Source organism: Staurois parvus, unplaced genomic scaffold (assembly GCF_062004578.1).
Source record: "Staurois parvus isolate SC_StPar_1 unplaced genomic scaffold, SC_StPar_1.0 ptg000097l, whole genome shotgun sequence".
In the NCBI taxonomy this organism is placed as follows: Eukaryota; Metazoa; Chordata; class Amphibia; order Anura; family Ranidae; genus Staurois; species Staurois parvus.
In genome coordinates this window covers 6,140,855-6,167,576 of record NW_028317893.1, presented here as the reverse complement: position 1 = coordinate 6,167,576, position 26,722 = coordinate 6,140,855, and the positions used below count along the sequence as shown (strand labels likewise).

General features: G+C 40.1%; 1 protein-coding gene across 2 annotated transcripts in view; it reads left to right on the top strand.

Moving 5' to 3' along the window:
* PTPN2 (protein tyrosine phosphatase non-receptor type 2) overlaps positions 1-26,722 on the top strand; it is an 86,939-nt gene that overhangs the window by 42,629 nt on the left and 17,588 nt on the right. For both annotated transcript variants that reach the window (XM_089671046.1, XM_089671047.1), the window contains exons 3-8: positions 9,081-9,181; positions 13,966-14,064; positions 17,009-17,146; positions 20,064-20,273; positions 21,040-21,201; positions 26,276-26,424. In XM_089671046.1, the coding sequence (XP_089527172.1) occupies positions 9,081-9,181; positions 13,966-14,064; positions 17,009-17,146; positions 20,064-20,273; positions 21,040-21,201; positions 26,276-26,424 (859 nt within the window). The remainder of the gene's footprint in view (positions 1-9,080; positions 9,182-13,965; positions 14,065-17,008; positions 17,147-20,063; positions 20,274-21,039; positions 21,202-26,275; positions 26,425-26,722) is intronic.

The window sequence follows — 26,722 nt, the reverse complement described above, 5'->3', positions numbered from 1 at the left end:
AGTATATTGTAGCCCAGCTCCTGATATTTGCAGGTAATGGACGAATAATGGGCAAAATGGAGCACATGCTCTCTTTTCCGGGGACAAGGTGCGACACCAAGATCCCTTTCCAACTTCTTAAGGTGGTCGGGGGATGCAAAAGACTGGTTTGAGCAGCAATACATACATTTGTAGATTTTCAAGGGGAGTAGCAGCAGGGTGAGATGTGATCCTGTGTCAGTGCAGAATAGCAAGATGAGGAGTCAGTTGCTGTAAGTGCTATGGGTTCGAAGGGGGGTCAAACATCATGGTCTAAGTCAAAGGTTCGCGGAAGTGTGTACCCGATACAAAGTCTCAAATTTGAAAGGAACCTAAGCCGTTGAGTGATTGAAATCTACGTTCAAGGAGGCCTAGGGGAAAGTCTGTGTGGCCAATCACCTGGTAAAGACCCAAGAAGCCCTGGCCTGATATAAAATTGTAACTGATGCAGCACTTTTAAGGGTTGCCCTGATAAGGCAGTGCCTACTAAGAGCGCTAAGGAAATGCTGCTCTATCTAGGAATGTCTGTTCATGAATGTTCAGTTCCAACCCATGGTTCGTGGGCTTGGTCACCGCACCAGACAACCACCCTGGAAAGGTGGGTCGCCTGGTAATAGCGTAGTGGATCTGGGAAAGACATGCCCTCATGGACCTACTGCATAGCTAAGAATATATGGGACAGACAAGGATGTGTCTTGGCCCATATGAAGCGTAGAAAAGTACCCTGGATCACCTTCAAGAAGGAAAAAGAAATAGAAACAGGAAGAGCCTGAAGATGATTAAGAAGTCTCAGCATGATATTCCTTTTTATGAATGGTGTTACGACCCATCCAAGAATATGATTTGTGCCATTCGTGACCGTCCTCCCTTAAAGCAGAACTTCACTTTCTCAACATGGATTATTTCTAATCCTTATGCTGTTAGCATTAGTAAATAGGAAAGTATATCATATTTACTTATTTTTTAACCTCCTTTTTTTTCCGCATTCCTTTATTTTACTTCCTGGTTTCGATGTCTAGGCAAATGTCATACATCCCAGGAGTCTTTGGGAGGGGAAGGATGGTTCTCAGTTCAGACAAATGCCTGAGCGAAGGGCACATGGATTCCAGGATGTAACTGCTACATGAATCGTCTGCCCTTTCTCAAGATGGTCATAGCCAGAAATGCAAGGAGGTGTTTTTCAAAAGGTTTTCTCAGTAAAATAAAGCATGGAGACATGGATGGATGAAGAAGTTTTGATTTGATTTGTTTTGAATGTTAAAATGAATTGTTTAGCATTTTTGGTGTATGGTACTCAGATGCAGTGGAGTTCCACTAAGGTCTTGAGCATGGGTGGAAAGTTGGCAGCAAAAAATGCTGTCCACCTTGCCTCTAAGTAGATAAGCCAGGGGAAGGGAAACAATGATCTAAGATTGCATTCACTTAACAGAGTAATATTAAGCATCTGACTTGTGCAGGTTCACCTTAAAGTTCGAGAGTGCCCCGTATTTGGTGAATTCACTCAAAAGTTTAGGGATCGTTCTTTCTGGATTTGTCACAAAACAATATTTCAGCGAAGGCAGCTATTTTGCTTCATTTGCCCATTCCGCCATTGTAGGCGTAGAATAAATGGCATCTATACATTTAAGAAAGTTTGCCCTGACGCTAATATGAGTGAGCGTCTTCCTCCTTGGTACTGCTTTGCCATGGAATGGAGGCATGCTAGTAGTTGGAGGGAGGATGGGGGGTGTTATCCTGCGCTGGCCTACATGTTCCCTTTTTTTTTTTTTTTTTTTTTTTTTTTTTTTTTTTTTTAGACCATTTTGTAAGACGCAGTACAATCTGACCGGTTCAGATTTCCTATATCCCTCAATGAACTTCAGCAAAAAGAAAAATTTGTTTTGGGGAGTATAGAAATCCTATTATCTTTTGAGTGTACTTTTTACAGATATGCCAAAAACTAAGGATATGTTCCTTTTTGACATGCTGTTTTTAGTTTTGGCTTCTGCAATATGCCTTGCTTTTCAGTAAAAAGAATAACTGTATGCGTGGAAAGATTTTGTCTTGGAAATCCTTTGGGCGTTGTCCTAGAATTTATTTGTTTAGCAAGTCAATTTTATTTATCAAGAGATGGTTTTATATGGAGCTTACTGTAAACCCATTGAAAATAGCTGATGAGTGAATCATAAGTGTCTCTGTGATATTCCAGTAAGAAATGAATCTGTGTGCGTTGTAAGTCAATAAACAATTTGGCCAACGCAAATGGAGGAATAACAGTACTGCCACAATTTAGGGTGACTGTGTGTGTGTGTGTGTGTTGCTTGTTTTTTATGTTCTACTTTATTTTCTTTCTGCTTGATTTACCATTAATGATCTGCTAGTTCAATAGCTTGTTACCTGGGGAAGGTCAGCCTAAAATGTTTTTCAGCAACAGAGTTCTTACCCCTTTTCATATCCTATAACTTTTGCTGACAAAAAATATTCCCCTCTGGATGATCTATGTACATTTCAAGGATTTTAACACACTTTGTTGCAGATTGCTGCCTTGTGGTGTTCTGAAAATATAGCTCTTTATCTGTGTCCATGTGCAGAGTCAATCTGTATGGGAGTGCTTTCATGATTATCAATCAGCTGCTGCACTTGCAGGGCTCTAATGAGGAAAGTGTCATGGTCTGCATCCCTTCTGAATTGATTTCCCTTTGGAAGTATTTAGCCAAAAATAAAAATTTTTGTTGCAAGGGATGCTCAAAATCTGACTTAGTGAAGACCTCTGGTAAATCAGTAAGCCAACCACTCAAGCAGGAAATTACATTTCTGGGAGGCATTCTGTACACCATCTCACCATCTATGTACAGAAAGCCTCCAGGTAGCCATGTTGGATTACATTTTACAGAAGATTACAAAGCTGCAGATTTGAAAAGGGAAGTTTTTTTTATTTTTAAGAACATTCAATTACAATATAACTTGTGCCACAATTGTATACACTATATATTAGTAGGTTGTTTTTGTTTTTTTGTTTTTTTAAATATTTGTTAATTGTTTTCCCACAAAAGTGGAGTTACCCTTTTAAGTCTGGATTACACTGCGTTTTGGTTCAGGTAAATGCGCACTTATCATAAAATGCATAATGAGCTCTGAGCATATCCAATGATGCTGATTTTCATCTATACATTCATTTTTTAATATTTTCCTTTATTTAGAAAAATACATGTTTATATATTTAAAATATATTTTTGTGTGATCATCAGTCATCATCATCCTGTATCGCATTCCAGGGCATTTAAATTGTGGGTCAGGTTAGTCACAGGTGTCTGCATCATTCTCCCCATATTTTCTCAAATTGTGAAGGGCTAGCCTCATATGTTAGTCCATAGAGGGATGTAGTGATAAATACATTTTTAATTCAGTAAACACACAGGCCAAATGTCGGACGACATCGGTCAGTTCAATCGAAACTGGTCAACATTTGGCCCGTGTGTGTTAAGCAGCTGGTCTGAGAGAAGGCGGGCTGTTCGGTTTGCTTCTGTCGAAGGAGCATGACCAAAAAGGTCTGCTAATCGCCTCCCAGTGTTCAGGCGGGAGAGCAGTCCTCCCTGTCAGAACACGGTAGCACAGCAGGGGAGATCACTGTACTAACATTGGATAGTTAGTATAGCTGCTCCTCTTGAACTGTCAGGGTTGTGTGTTTTTGTTTTTTTTTTTTTGTTTTTTTTTCTTGTTCAACACGCTGGGTTGAATGGAAAAACATTTGTGTATATTATTAGTCTTTAGAAGCATCTGGTGTGTGTGTTCCTTTTTTTTTTTTTTTTTTTTTGTTTGGTCTGCTATATAGTTGAATGGAATTGCATGTTGATTGCACTCCATAATCTGCTCACCAAAAAGTTAAAATATTAACTAGATGTACAGTGGATATAAAAAGTCTACACACCCCTGTTAAAATGTCAGGTTTCTGTGATGTAAAAAAAATGAGACAAAGATAAATAATTGCAGAACTTTGTTCACATTTTTAATGTGACCTATAAACTGTACAAAAGCTAAAATATGGTTGCACGAGTGTGCACTTCCTTAAACTAATACTTTATTGAAGCACCTTTTGATTTTATTACAGCACTCTGTCTTTTTGGGTATGAGTCTATCAGCATGGCACATCTTGACTTGGCAATATTTCCCCACTCTTTCTTGCAAAAACACTTCAGATTTGTCAGATTGCAAGAGCATCTCCTGTGCACAGCCGTCTTCAGATCACCCCACAGATTTTCAATCGCATCGGATTCAGGTCTGGGCTTTGGCTGGGCCATTCCAAAACTTTAATCTTCTTCTGGTGAAGCCACTCCTTTTTGAATTGGATGTATGCTTTGGGTTGTTGTCATGCTGAATGATGAAGTTCCTCTTCATGTTCAGCTTTCTAGCAGAAGCCTGAAGGTTTTTTGCCAATATTGACTGGTATTTGGAATTGTTCATAATTCCTTCTACCTTGACTAAGGCCCCAGTTCTAGCTGAAGAAAAACAGCCCAAAAGCATGATGCTGCCACCACCATGCTTCACTGTGGGTATGGTGTGCTTTTGGTGATGTGTAGTGTTGTTTTTGCGCCAAACGTATCTTTCGGAATTATGGCCAAAAAGTTCAACCTTGGTTTCATCAGACCAGAACACATTTTCCCACATGCTTTTTGGAGACTTCAGATGTGTTTCTGCAAAATTTAGCCAGGCTTGGATGGTTTTCTTCGTAAGAAAATTCTTCCGTCTTGCCACTCTACTCCATAGTCCAGAAATATGAAGAATATGGGAGATTGTTGTCACATGTACCACACAGCCAGTTTTTGCCAGATATTCCTGCAGCTCCTTTTTAATGGTTGCTGTAGGCCTCTTGGCAGCCTTCCAGACCAGTTTTCTTTTCATCAGTTTCGGAGGGACGTTCAGTTCTTGGTAATGTCACTATTGCGCCACGTTTTCTCCACTTGATGACTGTCTTCACTGTGTTTCATGGTATATCTAATGTCTTTTGTACCCTTCTCCTGATTGATACCTTTTAACAATGAGATCCCTCTGATGCTTTGCAAGCTCTCTGCGGACCATGGCTTTTGCTGTAGGATGCGACTAAGAAAATGTCAGAGGCACTTTAAATGATGGCAGGTGTGTAGTGACTCCTATTTAACATGATTTGGAATGTGATTTGCGTAATTCTCAACACGGCTACATCCCCAGTTATAAGAGGGTGTGCACACTTGTGCAACAACATTATTTTAGTTTATTTACCCCCCCCCCCCCCCCTAAAAGATATCAGTTCAGTTTTTCAATAGAGTTGTACAGTTTATAGGACACATTAAAGGTGGAAAAAGTTTTAAAATGATTTATCTTAGTCTTATTATTATTATTATTTTTTTTTTTTTTTCTACATCACAAAAACATTTTAACAGGGGTGTGGTAACTTTTTATATCCACTGTATATTAAGCCAGTGGGAGATTTGAACCCAATGTTTCCCATGTAAGAATGAAATTTTAGGTCTGGGTTGAGTTTGAACTTTACTGACTGTTTTGCTTGTACGGGTACTTCAGGAATGTTTCTTTTAATTCTTTAACGACAAACATTTATTTCATGCAAGCCACCAAACATTAATACAGAAGCTAGAAGAAGGTAGTAAATGCATTTTAAGTCTGTTTATCATTAAAGTAAACCTGTGGCCAGGCTGTTGGTGTTCAAGTTTTTGTCCAGCTCATCTAAACCTGATCCCTCTCCAAGTGGTGATTTGGCATCCTTTTAGCCTCCAATGTAAATGCAAAGCAGACGTTGGCATTAGAAACTAAGCTGTTGAGACACCAATACCCAACTTCAGTGTCTTTGCTGTGAGGATGAATTGCTGCACAATGCCTGCAACTATTGAGGTCTTGTTTAAATCTCATTTATGGCTTGTTAACCCCTTCCCATCTGCCATTTTGGGCATAAACATTGGGACTACTTTCATATATGTTTAAAGCTTTCGGCTGCAGCACTCTGGGTGTTACTGATCAATTCCTGGGTTTGCCTTCCCCTCTGCTGCCACCTCTATAGCTTAATACGACAGTGCAGTGAATAGATGAAAACAAAATTCTATAGAAGCCACGGGTTTATTTTCTTGTACTGCTGCAGCCTTGAAGATTTACTGTGAACATTTAAACAGCCATACAGCTACATACATAAACTTTAATTACATAATGCATACACCAGTGGTATAAAATTTTTTTCTTTAGTTCATTGAAGGACCAGCCTCAATTACTCACTTTGGATGTGAAGCTGTTTGACCACAGCGCAGGTGCAACGCAGTGTACCTGTAAGTTTGGTGCAGGTTAACTGGTTTTGTTATTGATACACTTGACACTTCTCATTGAAATGTAGAGAATGCAATAAGGTAAAATAAAAAAATGTAAACACCTGCCTTTAGAACCACTTTAAATGGCTTTCATTTGCCAACTGTTTTATGTCTAGAGATAATCAAAACTTCTGTGACCAGACCAAATTTTGAAGTTTTGGTATGTTTTAAAATGGGCCCAGAGGAGCCTAAAGTTTAAGAAAACTTGAGGATGTGAAACGGGACTGTATGCAGGAAAGGCAAAATAAATTACTCGAGGAGGCAGCATCAGACACCCCACAGTTACACAAGCTGGGAAAGAGGCCCTGTGCCCCTTCAGTTGCCTAGTAACTGGCCTCAGGGCTGCTGTTAGAAATCACAGGGTCCCATACAGCCTGACAGACCCCCCCCCCCCCCCCAAAAAAAAATAAAAGAAAAACACATTAAAAAATGCACTAAAATCATTATTAATGGACACAAGCATAACATAACTTACAAAATTCTTGCTGAATCTAAAATAATTATATTGTGTAAATAAGGTTTTGTGTAAATTAGGTCTTGGGTGCTTTTATGCGCCTGGAACTGTGAGCAGGAAGATTGTTACACTATGAGGACGCAGCAGCTGTACCAGCACAGCTGCAGGTCCTAATTTGACAAGCGTGTGGATGCAAGTGTATGGCCTCCAAACACTGACAGTGTGTATTTGGGGGCCACTCTCCCACACTTGCACATTTTATCACATTAGGACCTGCAGCTGTGTTCATACATCCACTGCATCCTCATAGCGTAACAGACTGCTTCAGCCACACAAATCAACCACTCATGGGCCAGAGAACCCATGTAAATGAGCCCTTATATTTAACTTTTTACAATGTTTTAAAAATAATTTACAACTTTTTAGAAATATTTTTTTTTACAACTTTTTAAAAACATTTTCTACAATTTTAAAAATCTAAATTTTTAGAAAATGCTTTTTTTTGTACGATTGGGTGAAATATCCTGGGTCTAAACAGACCCCTGACATCTCACCTTTTTGAGACAAAGGAGTTGAGGACACATATTCTTCAATTCCTTTTTTTTTTTTTTTTTTTTTTTTTTTTTAATTGCAGCCTCAGCCTCAGCTGCACTGAAGATGAATTAACAGGAGACCGAGGCTCCTGTTCATTTTTAAACTGAGGCATAGTAGACACAGTATGAATGGATACAGGAGCGATCAGCACCGATCACTTACTGTGTCCATTAACTAAAGGAAGGGGCCAATAAATCACATTTGCCAGCCCCTTCCCCCAAGCTCCATCCTAAACATCCTTCTGTATATCCGCAGCAGCTAGTGGGAGAGGGAAGCCTGCAGCACTACATGGGACACAAGGGGCACAGCAGGGTGAATCTGATATGGGCAGGACAGGGAAGGGGATTGAAGCTGCGGGGGCAGCAGTTAAAGGAACAAGACCTGTGTGTCTCTCCCTGCAGCAGCTGAAAGTTGGTGGGAGGGAGAGGGCGAGAGGCCAGCATTCAGCTGCTGTAGCGTTAGCTGACCCCCCCCCCCCACACACACACACCTCCCCAAATCTCCTCCCTGTCCTACCCGCATCTGATTCCCCATGCTGACTGGACCCCCTACAGGAGGACCAGTGGTAAACCCTTTAATGGTGCCTCTAACTGGCCTACTCGTGTGACTACAACAGATAGGAAAGTCACAACAGATGAGATTTGACTCCAACAGGGAAAACTTGCTGCACAGAGCAGGACAGTATGTTTGTTTTTTTACTATTTTAATAAAAAGATATACAGTGTAAACCTTTTACAATCAGTTTATTGGCCAAATGTGGCTCCATTCCAGTTTACCAGTTCCCCAAGACCGTAAAGGGCAGTCAGGTGTGATATTACCATTGGCCCTTGGGCTAGACTCTTGGTAAGATATGCAACTAATGCACCTACTTGCAGGGATTTTTTTTTTTTGTGTGTTTTCAGGTTTAATGCAGAAAATGTGGTCTTAGACCTGCTTCACACTAAGTGTGGCAATCTGCTGTGGGTGAAAAAGTCCCTGACCCTTACTAAAAAGGCAGTGGCTGAAAATGCATAGATGTGAACATGTTCCAAAGGAAGACATGTTAAATGGACTGTAGTGTTTTTGCAAAAAAGCACTAAAAATGCATGGGTGTGAACCTGGCCTTAAAGTGTTACTAAACCCACAGCAGTAAAATCAGTCTGTATATGCAGTAAATCATGCTTGATATACTCACTATGGAACCTAAGAGGTTAATCCTCTGCATTGTGTAAAAATTCTGTTTGATCCTGACTTCTCTGATCCTTTCAATGTTCCCCTATCTCCTGATAAGACATCATGTGGAGACACTCTGCACATGCTCAGTTTGGTGTGTAGGTGTGTATTGGTAGAGGTTTTTTTGTTTTTTTTTTTTAAGTGCATGTGATCATCACAGGGCCAATCGGCACTGTCCAGACAGGTCAGGGGTTCTGCATCCTCCTAGAGCAGAAAAACAACTCCTACAAGTTGTAACCAGTGCTCGGCTGGACACTGATAGAAGTCACAAGACTGCTCTAACTGTTGATGATAAAAGGTATTTAGCAGTGTATATTTACTAAAATAATTGCATTGCAGAGTCCTGGGTTTAGTAACACTTGAATGAATAACTAACTGGGATTCTTGTTTAAAGTGAAAATTGGTTGCTCTAAGCAGAAGTTCAAACTTTGTCATAACGTGCAATATTTACTTTACTACTTCCCCTCTCCTCACAGATGACCATAGCCGTGTCAAGCTGCAAAATGTGGATAATGATTATATCAATGCCAGTCTTGTGGTTGTTGAAGAAGCGCAGAGAAATTACATTCTAACACAAGTAAGTGCCTGTGGCTTGTTGGCCTACATTTTTTTATTTTATTTTTTTTTTTTTACTTTAGGATGCCAGAATTATGTGAAATCCCTTTTTTTTTTTTTTTTTTTTTTTTTTTTTTTTTTTGAGGGGGGAGGGTAGGGAACGATTATGACTGATCAGGATGTCATAACGTACTGTGTCTTTTGTTGCATTAAAATAAAATGTCTTTTTCAAATAATCCCTCTACCACACTCCCATCTACCCTCATTCATGAGATAATACAAAATCGTGTGTGTCCAAATATAAGTCCATACAAAGTACTCTTCCAAGTGTTGAAAACTGATCCACTTCGTTGTTTTTCAATCCAGGATACCTCAAAAAAATATATAAACTAGATATAGTGCATTATCTTTAAACAAAGAAAACACTCGTGACACTTAAAGTGACTTCTCCTAAGCCCCCACTCATGACAAACCAACACTTCAACTTGTGATTTGTGCAAAATCCAAAACCAGTGTCACCATTCAGATGTAGTAAATACCATTACCCTCTCAAGGATAATGCAAACTCCACATCAAACTACTCGTGATCACATGCATCAAAGGTAGGTAGTGCCATGACTCTTGTAGGATAATATACCATTGCCCTCTTTCAATACAGATAGGCATAAGACTCCTCCAGGGTACTCCAAAATCTCCCCTTTTCCTGATGCTCCCAATCCGAACTCCCCCGCTCCTCAGAGGGGCAGAAAATACAATACTCAGCGAAGTATATAAAAGGAATCCATACATTTATTAAAATCTTACATTTAGATAACACCAACGTCCATCCTCTCCCACAGTTTGTATGACTGAACTCCAATGTTCAAGATGGCCACGCCGCTCCTTCCGGTTTGACGTTCTAAGGTTCCGTCCTTACGTTCTGACGCGTTTCGTCACTTCCAACTTTTTCACAAGGGTCATATTATATGTTATATTTGGACATTTATATATACACGATTTTGTATTATCTCATGAATGAGGGTAGATGATGGGAGTGTGGTAGAGGGATTATTTGAAAGACATTTTATTTTATTCACACTTTCTAGGGTGAGAGTGGTACTTTTTGTAGGGATTAATAGAGTTTATATTTACATTTGTCTTTTGTTGCATTGTCTGTATTATCCTTAGCCCTTTTTTTGCTGTACCTACTGTCAAGCTTATTGATTTGATGTAGTCCTCTATTTGTGGTAACTCAAATTTTCATGTCATCAAATGACTGATTTTTGCCCAGTTAGGGTTCCTTAAAAGCCCCTTATTCCAACCAGCTAAAGAAAATGCTGTTCTTAGATTTTCATTGCAATTTTAACAGCAAGAAACACATTGCTGCATGGGTTTATGGAATTTATCAAGACATGTAAAAAAAAATTCAAATGTCTAATTTTGTGAAAAGGAGGCTTAAAGCATAAATTTTACCTTCGGCAAGAATTGAAAAAAAAATAATCCACCTAAGGGGCCCTCTAGCTGCTGTTCCTGGCCGTTCAAACTGCTTCTGCTCCATCTGAGCTTTGGTAGTGCCTGCTTCGGGGCCTGAAAACTGGACAGGCACTCTGGAACACTGTGCAGAGCTGGAGCTCCACTTTAAGATATGCCTAAGGCTGACTCTGACTAAGCATTCGGTTATTTGACTAATGCTGAATGCTTGCTCCTAAACTTTTTTGTTGTTGACTTATCTGAAAGTGTTTTAAGAACATCTGTGGATAAATATATATTTGTTTTTCAGGAACACATGAGAACCAATCTATAATATTCCATAATATCAATAAGCCTCACAGTCAAGGTTTCTTTTTCCCACTGGGAGGGATTCTGCTTCCAGTGGCGATTTCTCTTCTCACCTTCCTCTCTATTGTCCAAGCCTACCCTCCTGGCTGCTTCAGTGCTGTTGTCACCACTGTCCTGCAGCTCTGCATCCTTCCAAAACACAGTTCTCAGGGACACCACCTCTTCAAGCCTGAGCATATCCTCCAAATACACCATCTCTCCCTAAAACCTTGAAATCCTTGTGTCCCCATATTGTCTCTGAAGGCATATAAAATTGAATTCTGCTCTCCTTGCACCACAACCTCACACATAACCCCTGCCTAGATTTTAGTAAGCCTACCCAGTTCACCTCAGGAATCCTGCCAGCTCTTATCATACATCTACTGCAGATCTCCCAATCTGAGACGCACACCATGTTGATGCCAGTCGCCGGCTACTTGTGGTCTCCCAACAATACGTTGCGGATAGCAGGGTGCCATGGACAGGCTTTAGCACCAAGTGTGCCTTGTCTTTTGAGACATGCATGTGCAGACGTTTAGTTGGCTGTGGGGAGTTGTGTTGAGCGGTTGAAGTGGTGGGGATCAGGGGAAAGATGGCTGCAGGTAGCAGAGGTATGATGAGAGCTGACTTGGATTTAGGGATTCCTTAGCTGAGCTGGCCATGACTATTAGTATGGTACCTTGGGCATTAGATCTGCCTTCAGGGACATTTTGAGGGGGTGTTCCCTGTAAAAAAAAAAAAAAAAAAAAAAAAAAAGCCCTCTCCTCTTCCTTACCACTGCCAAGAAAAAAAATAAAATATCCCCCCCTGGACTCCATATGGCGCACCCACTGATCTGTGGCACCTGCTGTGACAGATGCCCTCCTGGCTGGCTTGCAGCACCCACTGACAGAAATCCTACCCCCACTACACGTCTCAACTGTGCATGGTAGCAGATTTTAACTTCAGCATGTTCATTTAAACTTTGGCAAAAAAAATGGAAGCTGATTGGTTTCTATGCAGAGCTGCACTAGACTTTGCACTCTCCAGTTTTACTAAATCTCCACACTTGTGTTTGCAAGAGGTCGCCTGATCCAGTACAAATTGCTACATTGCATCTATTAAACGCCCTCCAAGCAGTAACAAGCAACAAGCGTTTACCAATCCCTTCCTGCTGAATGCTGGTGATGTACTTCTCCCCAGCAGATTTCTCTCTCAAAACTAAGGTTACAGCTCTGCCAGTTCCGTTGACCATCCCAGTATGTTTGCTGGTGTAGCACCACCACTGAAGGAGCTGCTTAGTAACTTTCTGTTCTGTGCCAAGAACATCCTCAGCCTCTCAGACACACATGGTTGACTAAAAATCACTGCAAGCATAGATAAATACCCAAGTGTTAACTACCTTTAATCTGGCTGTGGGTTACTACCAGCAAATTACACACCCGTTTAGTGGTAAATGCTTTTAATCTATTGACACAATATAGAATAAATGGCAAGCTGAACATACTGTAAATGAGCACACAGCTGATGGATTAAACTAGTCTGCTCTGCAAAGTTAATAACTATGGTAAATTGGCAAAAGTTAGATTTTATACCCCTAACTAGGATCAGAAGGGGTAAGTTAGTAAGCATTAATATTAAATGCAATATAAATTACACTACACTATGTTAGAGTGCATGGTGGGATGCAGCATCTCATAATCTCTTTAACAACAAAGACCTCAGGGCAGCAACTGTTAGGGGCAGTCTTTAGTCCTCAGTCTTCAGCCAAGTAAACATTGGGACCCATTGGCAGTCTATAAAGCTTGCAGGTAGTATCAGGTCTATAAAGCTTGCAGGTAGTATCAGGTCTATGGAGTAACTGGAAGGTAGTTCCTAATGGCTTCGCCACTATTGATGGTAACAAGTAGCAGCCACAAGGCCCTTTTATCAAATACAGTAGCAGTGATTTCTCCCATTGGGTATCCGCTAACTCTGGATTGCCCATGACGACTCTGGTAGGTAGATTTGTCCCTCAGTCCCACATGACAGTGGGCTCTGCTGACCAAACTCTTTCTCTTAGGTGCAGTTTTTCTTGACATGATCCTGTTGCACTCCTGTCACACCACTCTCCTGTCACACTTTGAGGAAATCCTTTTTCGGAAACATCTTGTTCTCTCCTCCGTACTGCTGAGCTGACCATTGCTGTTGCTAGGAGAGAGAGGGAAGAGAATCCGCACACAGTACCTCTCCCTTGCACAGTACACGCAGCTGTTGACACAGTAAGCTGGCAGAGAGGGCAGGCAGATGAGCAGTTGGGGGGGGGGGGGGTGTAGGTTTTGATTAAAGGATCGACTGTCCTGCTATACTGGGTTTGGTGGAGGAGCTTGCTGCCATGGTGGCCCATAGAACCTTATTGAGCATACTGCTACTTTAAGCCCACAAAGCAATCCTATTACATTACGAACACCCATAGCTCCCATGTTACAATTTTGGAAAGGAATGGTGAATGCCACACTACCATTCTATGAAGCCATGTATCTGAATTGTGGCTGTCTTAAAAAGAAAAAAGTGAAAATATCTGGGGTAGCTGGATATCTACATCTGAGACAAATGGATATTCCCACCTTTTTGTGCCTTTTTGATTTGACTATAGAGCCAGGATGAACAGTGTTTTGCCAGGGATCAATGTCTAGTCTCTGTTCCTCTGATAAAGAAACAAGCTGTAACCTGAATGCTGACCATTTTAGCTTTCTATTACCTAAATGGTGGATATATTTTCTTGGAACTAAGAGCAACATTTTGGTATTCTGGCTACGTTTCTCATTGTATTTTACACTGGTACACACTACAGTAATGATGGGTGGGAATTAAAATCTTAGATCTGTTATGTGTAGTTATTGGTTGCCGAGTGTTTGTTTAGTCTGTAAAAGGTAGGATCACAAATGCACTTTATTTCTTCAGTTTGTTTTCATCAGGAACGTGTTTAAGAAAATGTGACAATTTTTTTTATGGTGATCAGTTAATAGCTCTTATGTTGTTTTTTCTTAGGGCCCTCTCCCCAACACTTGCTGTCATTTCTGGTTAATGGTGTGGCAGCAGAAAAGCAAAGCAATTGTAATGCTGAACCGAGTCATTGAGAAGGATGCGGTGAGTGTAGTAGTCAGTATTCTTTCTCGGAAATGGAGTCATGTTCTAGCAGTTACAATCAGTTTCACATCTCCATCTGCTGTTTCTCTTTATGGCATTTATTTCCTGGCCCTAGATTGTGTCACTATTCAAATGCATACTGTCCTGGGCTGCTAGCTAGTGCTTGCATGCAGTATATTCTGGAAATGGATCCCGAGAACCTAAATTGAATCAATTCATCCATATTAGCCAGCAACTTAAAGAGTTACAATGGATTTTACACACTTGAAAGCATAGTTGAATAATGTTTGCAGAACGGTCTGTATTTGAAGCAAAGGGAACAGAATAAGGACTACCTGACTATTCAAGACAATATGTAGTTTTTTTTGTTTTTTTTTTTAAAGCTGGGCAATATACTATTTATTAAAGGGGGACATGTTTTTTGCCATTAGATTGTTGTTGAACCTGTCGGCTATATGCAGTGATACATTCTGTCTGTCAAACTGGACAGCCCCTATATTCTTAAATATAATGTGGGGGGGGGGGGGGTTATCAAAACTGGAGCAGCAGAGTTTTCATTTGAAATGAAAGAGAGAAGCCGATTCGATTGCCATGCGCAGCTGCTCCAGTTTTGATACCTTTTTTCAGTGTATTGTCTGACATCACATACAGTTGACCGTACTGCCTCAGAACAGGTGTCATTTTGTCCTCACATAATGCTGTAAACAAGCTGTGTAGGGATTGGTTAATGATGTTACAATGGCCACTATAGCATTATTAGTATTGCTTTGCTTTGTTTAGTTTGGGGTGAATAACATTGATGCATTCCATTGAAGATGATGGAAAATGGGGGAGCTGCAGAGAAACCTGTTGGGAACAGAAGATGGAAGCAAGCTAGGGAATTAACTCTGATTCCTGCACCACATTAACAGAGCAGATAGACCTGTTTCAAGTTTATCTGCACAACCTATTCCAGTTTTTATTTCAGAGTGCAAAAGAAACTAGTGCAGGTCTGCACCTAAACAGCAAAGAGAGTACAGCCGGTTTCCCATAAAGAAAACTGCCAAAGATTCCTGCCAAGTGCAACCTTGTCGTAGGGGATTTCAGCTGTCAGTAGGCAGCTCACATCTCTCTGCCTGTGTGGGGATCACACTACTCACGCAGAGCCTGCAGGGTAAGACCTTCATCCCCCCCTAGCTGTGAGCTGAGTGGGGTGGTGGCACCGGCCTGAGAGATCAAAGCATGCAGCTCCATCTCTGTTCTCTGTCCTGTGTGCTGTGTCTGTCACATTCACAGAACAGAAGACTGATCGCTCCTAGTAAACAATACAGATCTCTCCCCTGTCAGCTCCAGCACACTGCTTTGTATTGCTCTGCATAGCAAAGCAATACAAAGCAGCGTGCTTACACAGTAAACCACACACAGCGCACCGTTAACTCTTTTGATCGCCCGAGATGTTAACCCCTTCCTCACCAGTGTCAGTACAGTGTCAGTGCTTTTTATTAGCACTGATAACTGTATTGGTGTCACTGGGGATGTCAATGACAGTTCCCCTCCCCCTGCCAGTGTCAGAATGCCTGCCGCGGTCCTGCTATAAGTAGCTGATCACTGCCACTAGTATAAAAAAAAATTCCAGTATATAGACCACCATTTTGTAGACGCTATAACGTTCACGTGAACCAGTTAATTTACATGTATTGGGATTTTTTTTCTTATTGGCAATGACGTAGTAGATTACATTTTGGCCTAAATTTATGACTAAATTTGATTTTTTTTTTTTTTTTTTTGTAGTAATTTTTTTACTGGACATAGCAAAAAACAAAAAAATATTTATTTTTTTCATAATTGTTGGTCTTTTTTTTGTTTATAGTGCAAAAAATAAAAACCGCAAAGGCAATCAAATGGAAAGAAAGCTCTATTTGTGGTTAAAAAAAAAAAAACTTTAAATTTTATTCGGGTGCAGCGTTGCATGACCGCAATTGTCAGTTTAAAGTAATGCAGTTCCATATCGCAAAAAAAATGGCCTGGTCAAGAAGGGGGGTAAATCCTCTGGAGCGTAAGTGGTTAACACGTAATGACAACACAAACACGATGCACATTTTGCAGTGTGTTTCTGAAACACATGGCAAGGTGCGCTTGTTCTGTGCAGATTGTACAGAGATTATATTTCCGTAAGCATGACCATCTCCTTTTTTAGATTTACCAAAACCTATATTATAGGAGGACACCGCATCTATCCAATCACTCTGTATCCAATCAAGCAGGCTCTTGCATTACATAAGGGGTGTCCCGTGGATTACATGCAGCCCCAGGGAGTCTAGTATGCGACCTGAGCCCGTCTGTAAAGATGCTGAGGTAGCCAGACAAATGACGTGGGGAGAGATCTCGGGGATGCTGTGGGAAAAAAATAGTTGATGGGTAAAGGGTGTGTACTAATGAGGTCAGTGCAGGATATGTGTGCTAATATGATCAGTTGGTAATCTGCTTACGGGGTCCTACTGGCTCCTCTGTCTACCTTCCTGGAATTGAAAAAGCTTTTCATGAAATTTACCAAAGGCTAAGGTAAGGCCTTGCTCTCCAGATAAGAGAGCTTGAATACTTTTGCAACTGAGCTATGTACTTAGCCTTTAATACTAAATAAGCTGCTTGGGTGATTGGCAAAGTGTCTTCAACATTTCAGACAGGTTCAGTTGAATATGATTAATTACTACTAGCTATACCATGACCTAAAAATTAAATAAAAACCCTCATTCATTTATTAGGCCTTTTTTTCTTTTTTTTTTTTTTTTTAAACATAATTTCTTTTGCAACATGACTGATGGAATTAAAACCATTTTTTCCCTTGTGGCATTTGTGGCCATATATTGTGTATCTTTTTAACACTGTTGGAGAACAGATTGTCGTGTGCCTTCCTTACCCTAGCATAAAGCCTTTTGTTGACCTATGTGTTCATACATTCATATAGGTAAAGTGTGCCCAGTATTGGCCTACTCCTGAGGACGAAGTACTTCCTTTTAGGGAAACAGGACTGTGTGTAAAGCTGTTATCTGAAGATATTAAAGCAAACTATACAGTCAGAGTGTTACAACTACAGAACATCAATGTAAGTTAAGTTATTTCATTCATAGAAAACTAAGATCATCTTATTATTTCATGAGTTGTATGTTATAGATCTGATCAAATAACAAGCATATCAATATTTAAAGCTCATAATCCTTCTTAATGTTTATTGGAGAAAGATAGTTGGAGTGGGGTCAGGTGTAATGACTCTGAATTGTGGCTGAAGTCATACTTGGCATTAGAATTGCTTAGACTTATGAAGGTCCCATGCTGCTCCTATCATTCTATACTGTATATAATATTGAGCTTATGGTAGTCTGTAGGATGTTCTTGCAGCACCCACTGATTGTGTCTTTTTCAGATTCTGGGCAGAATTAGTTTTTAATGAAGGAGAACATGTTTTTACCAAGGTCACATATGCTAAGACCTCAAGGAATTCTATAAACCTTCCTACCTGTACCTTTTACCTGCACAATATATGCATTGGCAATGTAATTTCATAGTGTCCATGCATTGGCTTGTAGGTCTGGCTTATTGTAGAGTAAATATTCACATTCTGTCAGCTGTTTTTGTTTGTTTTCAAACATGATGCATGGCACTGTAGTCTAAGTCTGATATTTCCTGTGAAGAATCCCTGGATCTCTCAGTCTGGTGCTGGTGAGAGCTAGCCCGACTGTATAATGGCGTTCTGTGCAACAGTCCTGTGGTTGGCAGTGACATCTCATCTGTGTTCCATTGGCACAGAACTCTGCTTCTCAGGGCAGACCAGTTATCTTATTTTGTTTATTTCAGGTACTTGTATAGAGCTGTCAATGTACTCAGCGCATTACATATATATTGTACATTCACATCAGTCCCTAACCCTCAAAGGGCATACAATCTAAGGTTCCTAACTTACATTCATACATACACATACTAGGGCCAATTTAGACAGAATCCAATTAACTTACCAGCATGTCTTTGGAGTGTGGGAGGAAACCCACGCAGGCACAGGGAGAACATGCAAACTCCAGGCAGGTGGTACCATGGATGGGATTCAAACCCATGACCCTAGTGTTTAGCCACTGTGCCCTGCTGAATGTTGGGATCAGAGCCATGGCAGTTCACCTGGCTCTGTCTCTCAAGACTCCATTTTATGCGCAGTTAAAATTTTCTTGCAGTTTTCTCCAGTCAGCCAAGAAGTGCAGGACTTCAGCTTACTTGTATACTGCATACAGGATTTTGGGAATACTCCAGAAGTTTCATAGTTGGACCCTGGTCATTTCGTGGTCTAAGTGAGGAGACCCCAGTATCTGCATCATATTCAGCAGTTGATTTCTTTTATTGGATCTTTGACCATTTCCATAGATGATGATCCTTCCTTATGTGATCTCTACTGGAAAGAAATTGGAAGAAATTTCTTGTTTCATTCTACCCTTCGGTATGCTCAGACCTTTTACCTCTGCTTGTTCCCAGACTTTAATTTTTGGTCTACATAGCTAAAAGCAGGTGCATATACCAAAAGTCAGACGGTTCCGCAGGATCCAGACATCTTTAGGTACACGTGTACCACCATCTGTTCAATTGAAGCCAGTTGCTTGCTGGAAAACCAGTGTTTGATCAGCACTCTGATCAATGTATTTTGGCAGCGGAAGGAAAAGTTCCTGTCGGAATACAGTAGCACAGCAGGAGAAATCCACTGCATCACACATTGCTCTCTTCCTTTTTTTTTTTTTTTTTTTTTTTTTTTTTTTAACCCAGCTAAGCAAATAGAAGAACAGCACAGCTTGACACTCATCTGTTCTGCATCCAAATATTCCTTTAGTTCTCCCAGATTTGCACCCACCAGTTCCATCAGAGCTGAGGGGATGCCCGATAGTGTTTGAGGAGATGTAGGAAGAATGTGGGTGTGAGAAGTCGACTTTTATGTATCCTCCGGTGTCTCAACATTGGATGGACGACATTTAGCCATTCAAGGTATGTTAAACCAGGTGGTTCTCATTCTTGTTCCTCCACGAAAAGATTTCAAGTTTTTTCTTTTTATTTTCACACCTCTTTACACCCAATGGCATTTGTACATTCTATTTTGGACTTAAAATCACTCACTGCTTTTTTTATCCTTAAATACTTTAAAGAAATGTTTACTTTTTACTGCAATGGAGAGACAATAATGGACTGAACAGATTCAGAGACTCCTTGACCTCCAAAAAAAATGTGTATTTACATGTTCCCATTTTTTCAGGTCACCAACAGTTCTTTTTTTTTTTACTGTGGGAGATATCAGGTTTAATTTGTGACCCTTGCCTTCATCCTCTCTTCAGCTCTGAGCCACTAAGATCCTCACTCCAGTTAAGATTCTTCTTCGAGATGTGGACCTTGAAGGACTTTGTATGGATCCTGAGCTTCAAGTAGTTACCTTGGTTTCCTTCACATGGTTTGGAGTATTTTGGGCGTTCTCCTGGATATAGTTCAGGTCCAGGGTCCTCCTTACCCAAGAGAAGTTTATGAAACCGCCATTAAGCAATATTATTTGCTCAGTTCCACTAAAGAGCTTTGCACAGAACATCCTTGCAGAGTGGGACAAGTCCTTTTCATTGGACAAGATTATCTGTTGCATCCTCGAAGATGTCTGTCATAATGGCTTTATTATGAAGGTCACAATCTGCCCAGCTGTCTCCTACTGTGACTGCTTTTAGGTGATCCTTGAAAGCTCATATCTTCAGGGAAGCCTATCCCACCGCCACCTAATAAACTAACTGACCTTTAACTTTCTCCATCCACTCATCCTTCAGGGTTACTACTTTTTGTATAACTTGACACTCTCTCCCCCTCCCTCTTGTATTGAATTGTAATGTAACTGTACTGTTTTCCTTTTATTTTGTAAAGCAACACACAAACTGCTGGCACCATATAAATCCTGCATTATAATAATTAAGTTTGTATGCAAATGTATTAACATTTTTTTCCCTTTTGTTCTTCAGACAGCAGAGTCAAGAGAAATATTCCATTTTCATTATACCACGTGGCCAGATTTTGGTGTTCCAGAGTCCCCAGCCTCATTTCTAAACTTCCTGATTGAAGTCCGGAACTCTGGTTCCCTGGATCCTGAATATGGGCCCTCTGTTGTACACTGCAGTGCAGGGATTGGGCGTTCTGGGACCTTTTCTTTGGTTGATACCTGTCTTGTACTGGTAAGATCTGTGTATGTGTAATGTTCTACTTTTGAAAATCAATTTTTCATTGTTCTTCTCTGCCTGTTACCAGAACGGGTGTATCCATCGGAAAATTCCCCCTTTTACTGTTCTATTTAGTTGTCGCCAAAATAGTAATAAACAGGACAAATAGGGTAAATCTCCCTAATGGGGACATAGTAGAAATAAACCCTGTCAGGTTTTTATTGTCGTCTCTGTCCAAAACTATAAAAAAAAATCATTTATTTATACTTTTAAGTCTTTGACAAGTATAATAATCGTAAAGGTACTTAACTAACCATTAATTTTGAGTTCCTTTTCAAATGAAGTTGTTAGCATTTAGCTTCTGTGGTTTTGTTCAATTTAAATACTGTAATTGATGCTGAATTTAGTCAGTAAAATGATTGTTTAGAAATCAAGAAGGAAAAATATTGCAACAAGGACAGAACAACAATGCAAGAAGGCTTGAACAAAAGGTTTTGGGTGTAAAAGTCTTAATAATAATAATAATAATAATAATAATAACAATATACACAATTGGCAGGCAGTGACTGTCTATAGCCTCCCTAGTCTGTTTGAAATACATGGGATCACTTTCAAAAATATTTAAAGCCAAATTTTTGTTTTTCATTTAAAACCGTAAAGATTATGGGTTATACCTTTTTTGATATAAAGGTATGGTCGGTTGTTATTTTCCATGAATGTGACCATGGTAAAATTTACTTTTTTTTTTTTTTTTTAATTTTTTCTCCTTTTTCCCTGTCAGATTGAAAAAAGGAAAGATCCTTCCACTGTGGACATTAAACAAGTGTTGTTGGATATGAGGAAATACCGAATGGGACTAATTCAGACACCTGGTCAGCTAAGATTTTCCTATATGGCTGTAATAGAGGGAACAAAAATGATAATGGGAAATTCAAGCCAACAGGTGTGTACATAGGTCTTTTTGCTTTCCTATATTACTAGGATTATTTGTCACCTCTTGTATTGGAGTGGGCTGCTCTGTTAAAGCTGTAGTAAACCGTAGGGAAAAAAAAAAAGTACCCTGGCAAGGTAATGTCATAATATGCTAGTATGCATCATATACTAGCACATTATGTAAAGCTTACCTTAAAAAGAAACGTTGCAGAGGCGTGCTGTCACCACTGCAGAGGCTTCTATCTTCACCCGGTCTTTCTTGTGGGGTCGCGAGCTCCGGCTGTCTGACAGGCCAGGCTGCGATAACGTCACTCCATTGCATGCGTGCGGGAGTCCCGGGACCCAGCACAGTACTCTGAAGGAACGGCATGGGTATGCAGCTCCTTCAGAGAGCATGCGCGGCTCTAAAAAAGAGACTATCTCCTAAATGGTGCACGTTTAGGAACGATTCATTTTACCTACAGGTAACCCTTTTTTTATATGCTTACCTGTAGTTAAAAAAAAAAAAAAAAAAAAAAGTTTACTACCACTTTAATAGAATTTCCTACCTGTCATACACTTGCAATATCCTTTTTCTAAATCGTAATTTTTGTCAAAATTTAAAAAATTAAATATATAGTCAGCGCGAAGTGATCAAAAGTAAAATGGCAAAAAGGGGTGATCTAAAAACACCTAAAACCTATCTTTAAGGTAGATTGCAGCGCCAGTGCTCTCTGGGCTGGTTCACGCCAGAATTGCACAGGAATGCATGATTGCTGTGTGATTTCACTGTGAAACTATTTTCAGCCCATTCATTTGAATAAGCTGAAATTTCACTGGATTATACCAAAAGTAGTGCATGCACTACTTTTCAAAAAACACACTGCACCGAAACGCATGGTACTGCAATACCATGTGATCCAGTGCAGGCAAATGCACTGCGTCTTTGCGATCTACTTTTGGAGTGTCATTAGGAATACATTGACACCTGAAGCAGATCAGACAAGTGCGTTTTTGAATGCGGTTCTGGAAACGCACTGCGTTCTGGTGTGAATGAGCTCGAAAAACAAATAGCAAATTTATTTTGTTTTTGTGTTGACTCATTTGTGCAAAGAAATTATAAACTTTATGTAATACATATTTACAAAATAAACAGCCGTGCTTAACCACATACCGACTGCCCTATAGCAGATATACTGCTACAGGGCGGCAGGGGTGTGTGTGTGTGTGTGTGTGTGTGTGTGTGTGTGTGTGTGTGTGTTTGTATTTCCGGGTAGGGCCCACACCGCCATTCGTGGCCCGACTCTCAATCACCGGGTCCAGGCCGGTGACTTCCCGCACGTGCGCGGTGATTACCTAGCATCTTCGACAGGGAGTAGGACTGCTTTGTTTACTAACAGTCCTCCTCTGTTGGCTCGGGCACACTGCTCTGGATGGCTGTGCAGAGCCATCCAGAGCAGTGTGCTTACAGTGAAGCACCAACACTCCGCCCCCCAGTAAAAACACTCCGATCACACAGTTAACCCTTTGATCGCCCTCATGTTAGAGAGAGAGAGAGATATTTTTTTTATAGTGCAAAAAAATTAAAACCGCACAGACGATCAAAAAACACAGCTTAATTCATGGGGGAAAAAAAGATGTAAATTTCATTTGGGTGCAGCGTTGCATGACCGCGCAATTGTCAGTTAAAGTAACGCAGCGCCCTTAAAATGGCCTGGTCAGTAAGGGGAGTAAATCCTCAGGAGGAAAAGTGGTTAAAGTTTAGTGGAATAAAACAATAGTGCAAATTGGTCCTTGCAGTGTCATTATTCATACATTAGCAATTGTAGTGATGTACTAGTCACCAATGTAGTCATTCAAAAATATGTACAAAAGTCCATAAATGACTATTCAGACCATATGCAAGTCCAAGTGTAGAAAAGACAATTAAAATGTATGTCTGTTTAAAATAAGCACAATCCCATCAAATAATGTGACAGTCCTTAATTCAAAACAAGATGATGGTCCTTTAATATCCAGTAAAGCTGTATTTCCTTTACTGTGATTTATCTCTTCTTTCCTCAAGTTCTGTGACATGTGCAAACACCCAGTGATGATATGTGCTCACCTTGTGCAATGGGCCTCAATACAGAGCAAGGTGCCCAAGTTTGCCCCACCTTGGGCATAGGTGGCATCAGCTATTCCTCTCGCTTCTTCCTCCTCTGTGGTCATTACCACTGAAACATCACATGCAAAAATAGAATGGGACACAATAGTACTCTGATTAGTAACTTATTAAAAGCTCCTAAAATCAACACTTATATTTAAAAGCACCCACATTGCTATGTATCTCAGCATGAATAACCATGGGTCATGATGATTCGTACAGCCAGTGTTCTCATACTTGCAGTGTGCCTCCAAATCCTGTACTCCATTTACACTTCTGTACCAGAGCTTCTTGTTTTTATTCAGCTGTATTTAGTGCAACTTATAACATCCAAGTGAAAGATATAACACCAGCATATCAGAATTTTTATTTATTTCTTTTTTTAAATTCAAAAACAGAATCCCTAAGTTGGGAAAAAGGAGTATCACTCCCTACTAAAAATGACTTGTAAATTCCATCAGGTGTAGCTAATCGCCTCAATGGCACACAAAGCCATTTGACTTTCAACCGTGGTCAGCTGTGATCTCTTTGATTAGCTCAGTTTGAAAATGCTTTCCTGGATTATTGCAGACCCTGGTAGTGCAACTGAAGCAAACAGTCAACTATGAATGGCAAGACAGTGTCAAAAGATCTCCGGGATAAATTTGTGGACAGGCACAAGGCTGGAGATGGATACAAAAAAATTCAAAGGCTTTTTCAATGCCTAGAAGCACAGTGAAGTCTATTAAGTGGAAGATATTTGGTACAACACAGACCCTCCCTGGATCAGGATATCGCTCCAAACTGGATGAAAGAGCCAGGAGGAAACTGGTCAGAGAGGCTACCAAAAGGCCTACAGCAACTCTGAAGCAGTTGCAGGAATTTGACAAAGAGTGGCCATTGTGTGCATGTGACAACAATATCACAAATTCTCCACAAATTTGGCTTGTATGGGAGGGTTGCAAGAAAAAAGCTGAAGATTCTGAGGCCACATGGAAAAGGTGTTATGGTCAGCTGATACTAAAATGGAATTATTTGGTCTCAAAATTAAACAATATGTCTTGACATAACTCCAATACAACTTGCCATCCAAATAACCCCACTTCTACAATGAAGCATGGAGGTGGTAATATCCTGTTATGGGGGTTCCTCTGCAGCAGGGACTGGAGCACTTGTCAGGATAGAAGGAAAAATGGATGGGGCAAAATACAGTCAAATTCTTGAAGAAAATCTGCTGCCCTCTGCCAGAAAGTTGTCAATAGGAAGAAGGTTTACCTTCCAACAGGACAATGAGCCAAAGCACACAGCAAAAATGACCACAAAGTGGTTGAAGGAGAAAAAGGTGAATGTCCTTCCATGGCCTAGTCAGAGCCCAGACTTAAACCTGATTGCAAATCTGTGGAATGACTTGAAGACTGCAATCCACAAGCAGTCACCATCAAATTTAACTGAACTTGAGCAGTTCTGTAAAGATCAGTGGGCAAATATTGTAAGGTCGAGATGTGCAAACGACGTAAAAACAACAGACTAAAGGCTGTAATTAAAGTGTTACTAAACCCAGGACCCTGCATTCACTATATCTGGTCTCCCACAGTACACACAACATGGAAATGCAATTATTTTAGAAAATATAAACTGCCAAATATCTTTTCTCATCAGCAGTTAGAGCTGTCTTGTGACTCCCTGTGTCCAGCAAAGCTTGTAGGAGGGTTTTCATTCTGCTCCAGGAGTATGCAGAACCCCCCTGATCTCTGTCTAAACAGTGCTGATTGGTCCTGTGCTGATCACATGCACTCACAAGGAAAAAAAAAAACCCTCTCTAGCAATACACACCAAATTGAGCATGTGCAGAGTGTCTCCACTATGTTTTATCATGAGATAAGAGGGTGACACTGGAAGGGGAGGATCAGAGAAGGCAGGATCAAACAACATTTTAAACAATGCAAAGGATTAACCCCTTAGGTTCCGCAGTGAGTATAACAAGCATGCTTTACTGCATATAAAGACTGTTTTTACTGTTGTGGGTTCAGTAACACTTTTTAAAGCAAGAGGTGGTTCAACAAAATACTGACAAGGTGGTGATCCTTTTTCCAACTCTGTAATTGTTTTTGATTAAAAAAAAAAAAAAAAAAGAGAAATTCTGACCTATTGGTGTTATATCTTTCACTTGGATGTTACAAGTTGCACCGAATAAATACAAAAAACTGTGTCAGTCTTCATTTCAGGCTGCAAAGAAACAAAATGTGATTATTTTAAAGGGCGGTGATTTTTTTTTTTTTTTGTTCTATACCCACTGTTTTAATAGTTGTCTTTGCTAGGTGTCTGAGCCAACATGCAGAAGATTTTTACCATAGCTGGATCAGACCATCGTCTTGTGCCTGTAAGGCAATAATCACAACAAATTTGTTATAAAGTGTCAATTATTTCAGTTACATTTTCAATAGGGAACGGTCTGCTAGGCCATTGGAAAAGGTCTTTGGGACAAAGGCCTATTTAATACTGGATTTATTGGCCCACATGATGATACAAATAGATCTGTGCTAAGGCTAGGTTCACACCTATGTAGGTTGAGTTTGACCCGTTTTCTGCATTGCGTTTTGCACCTATGTTTTCGATGCTTTTTTTGTTGCTAGGCAGATTTAAACCACAAAACACAACAAAAACACATTACATGCGTTTCTGCAGCATTTTCATTGAAATCTATAGAACCAAAAACGCAACTTTTTGCGTTTTTAAAAATAAGTCCCTGACCATTTCCAAAAAAACGCACTGGGTGAAAGCACAGAGATGTGAACGTGTCCCGTAGGAAACCATGTTAAATGGACTGTAGTGCTTTTCTGCAAAACGCTGCGGAAAATTCTTGGGTATGAACCTAGGGTTAGGGATAGAGGTTTCACTAAACCCTTAGGGTTGACTTTTTTCCTAATTTGGTAGCCCTATATTGATATGCATGGCTATTTTTCACTGATTTAATTTGTAGAATCCGTGTACAGACAATTCCAAAGATGACCTATCTGACAAAGTGGACAGTAAACAGACAGAAGAGCGATATAATGGTAACCGGCTACATATTGAAGAAGAGGAGCAGACTGATGGTAAATCTCAAGAAGCAGCCGCTGATGCTCAAAGGTAATGTCTCCTATAATGTATTTTGCCATCAGTGTTACAGCAGTTTAAGTACCTAAGTTAGGTTAGCCATAAATGTAACCGTTTTTAATTATTGATTACAATGAGATTAATGAACTGTAGTGGCACAATCATCAACTGATTCCAATTTGTATAAGTAAAAGATGTTTTTTCTGTATGCTGGGCGGTTTTGTTTAAAGGCAGATATAAAATTTTGTAGTTCACAATGTGCTGAAAAGCTGAATTTATCCTTTTTTAGGGCCCTGTCACACTGACCATTTTTGATGCACTCCTGGGGTTC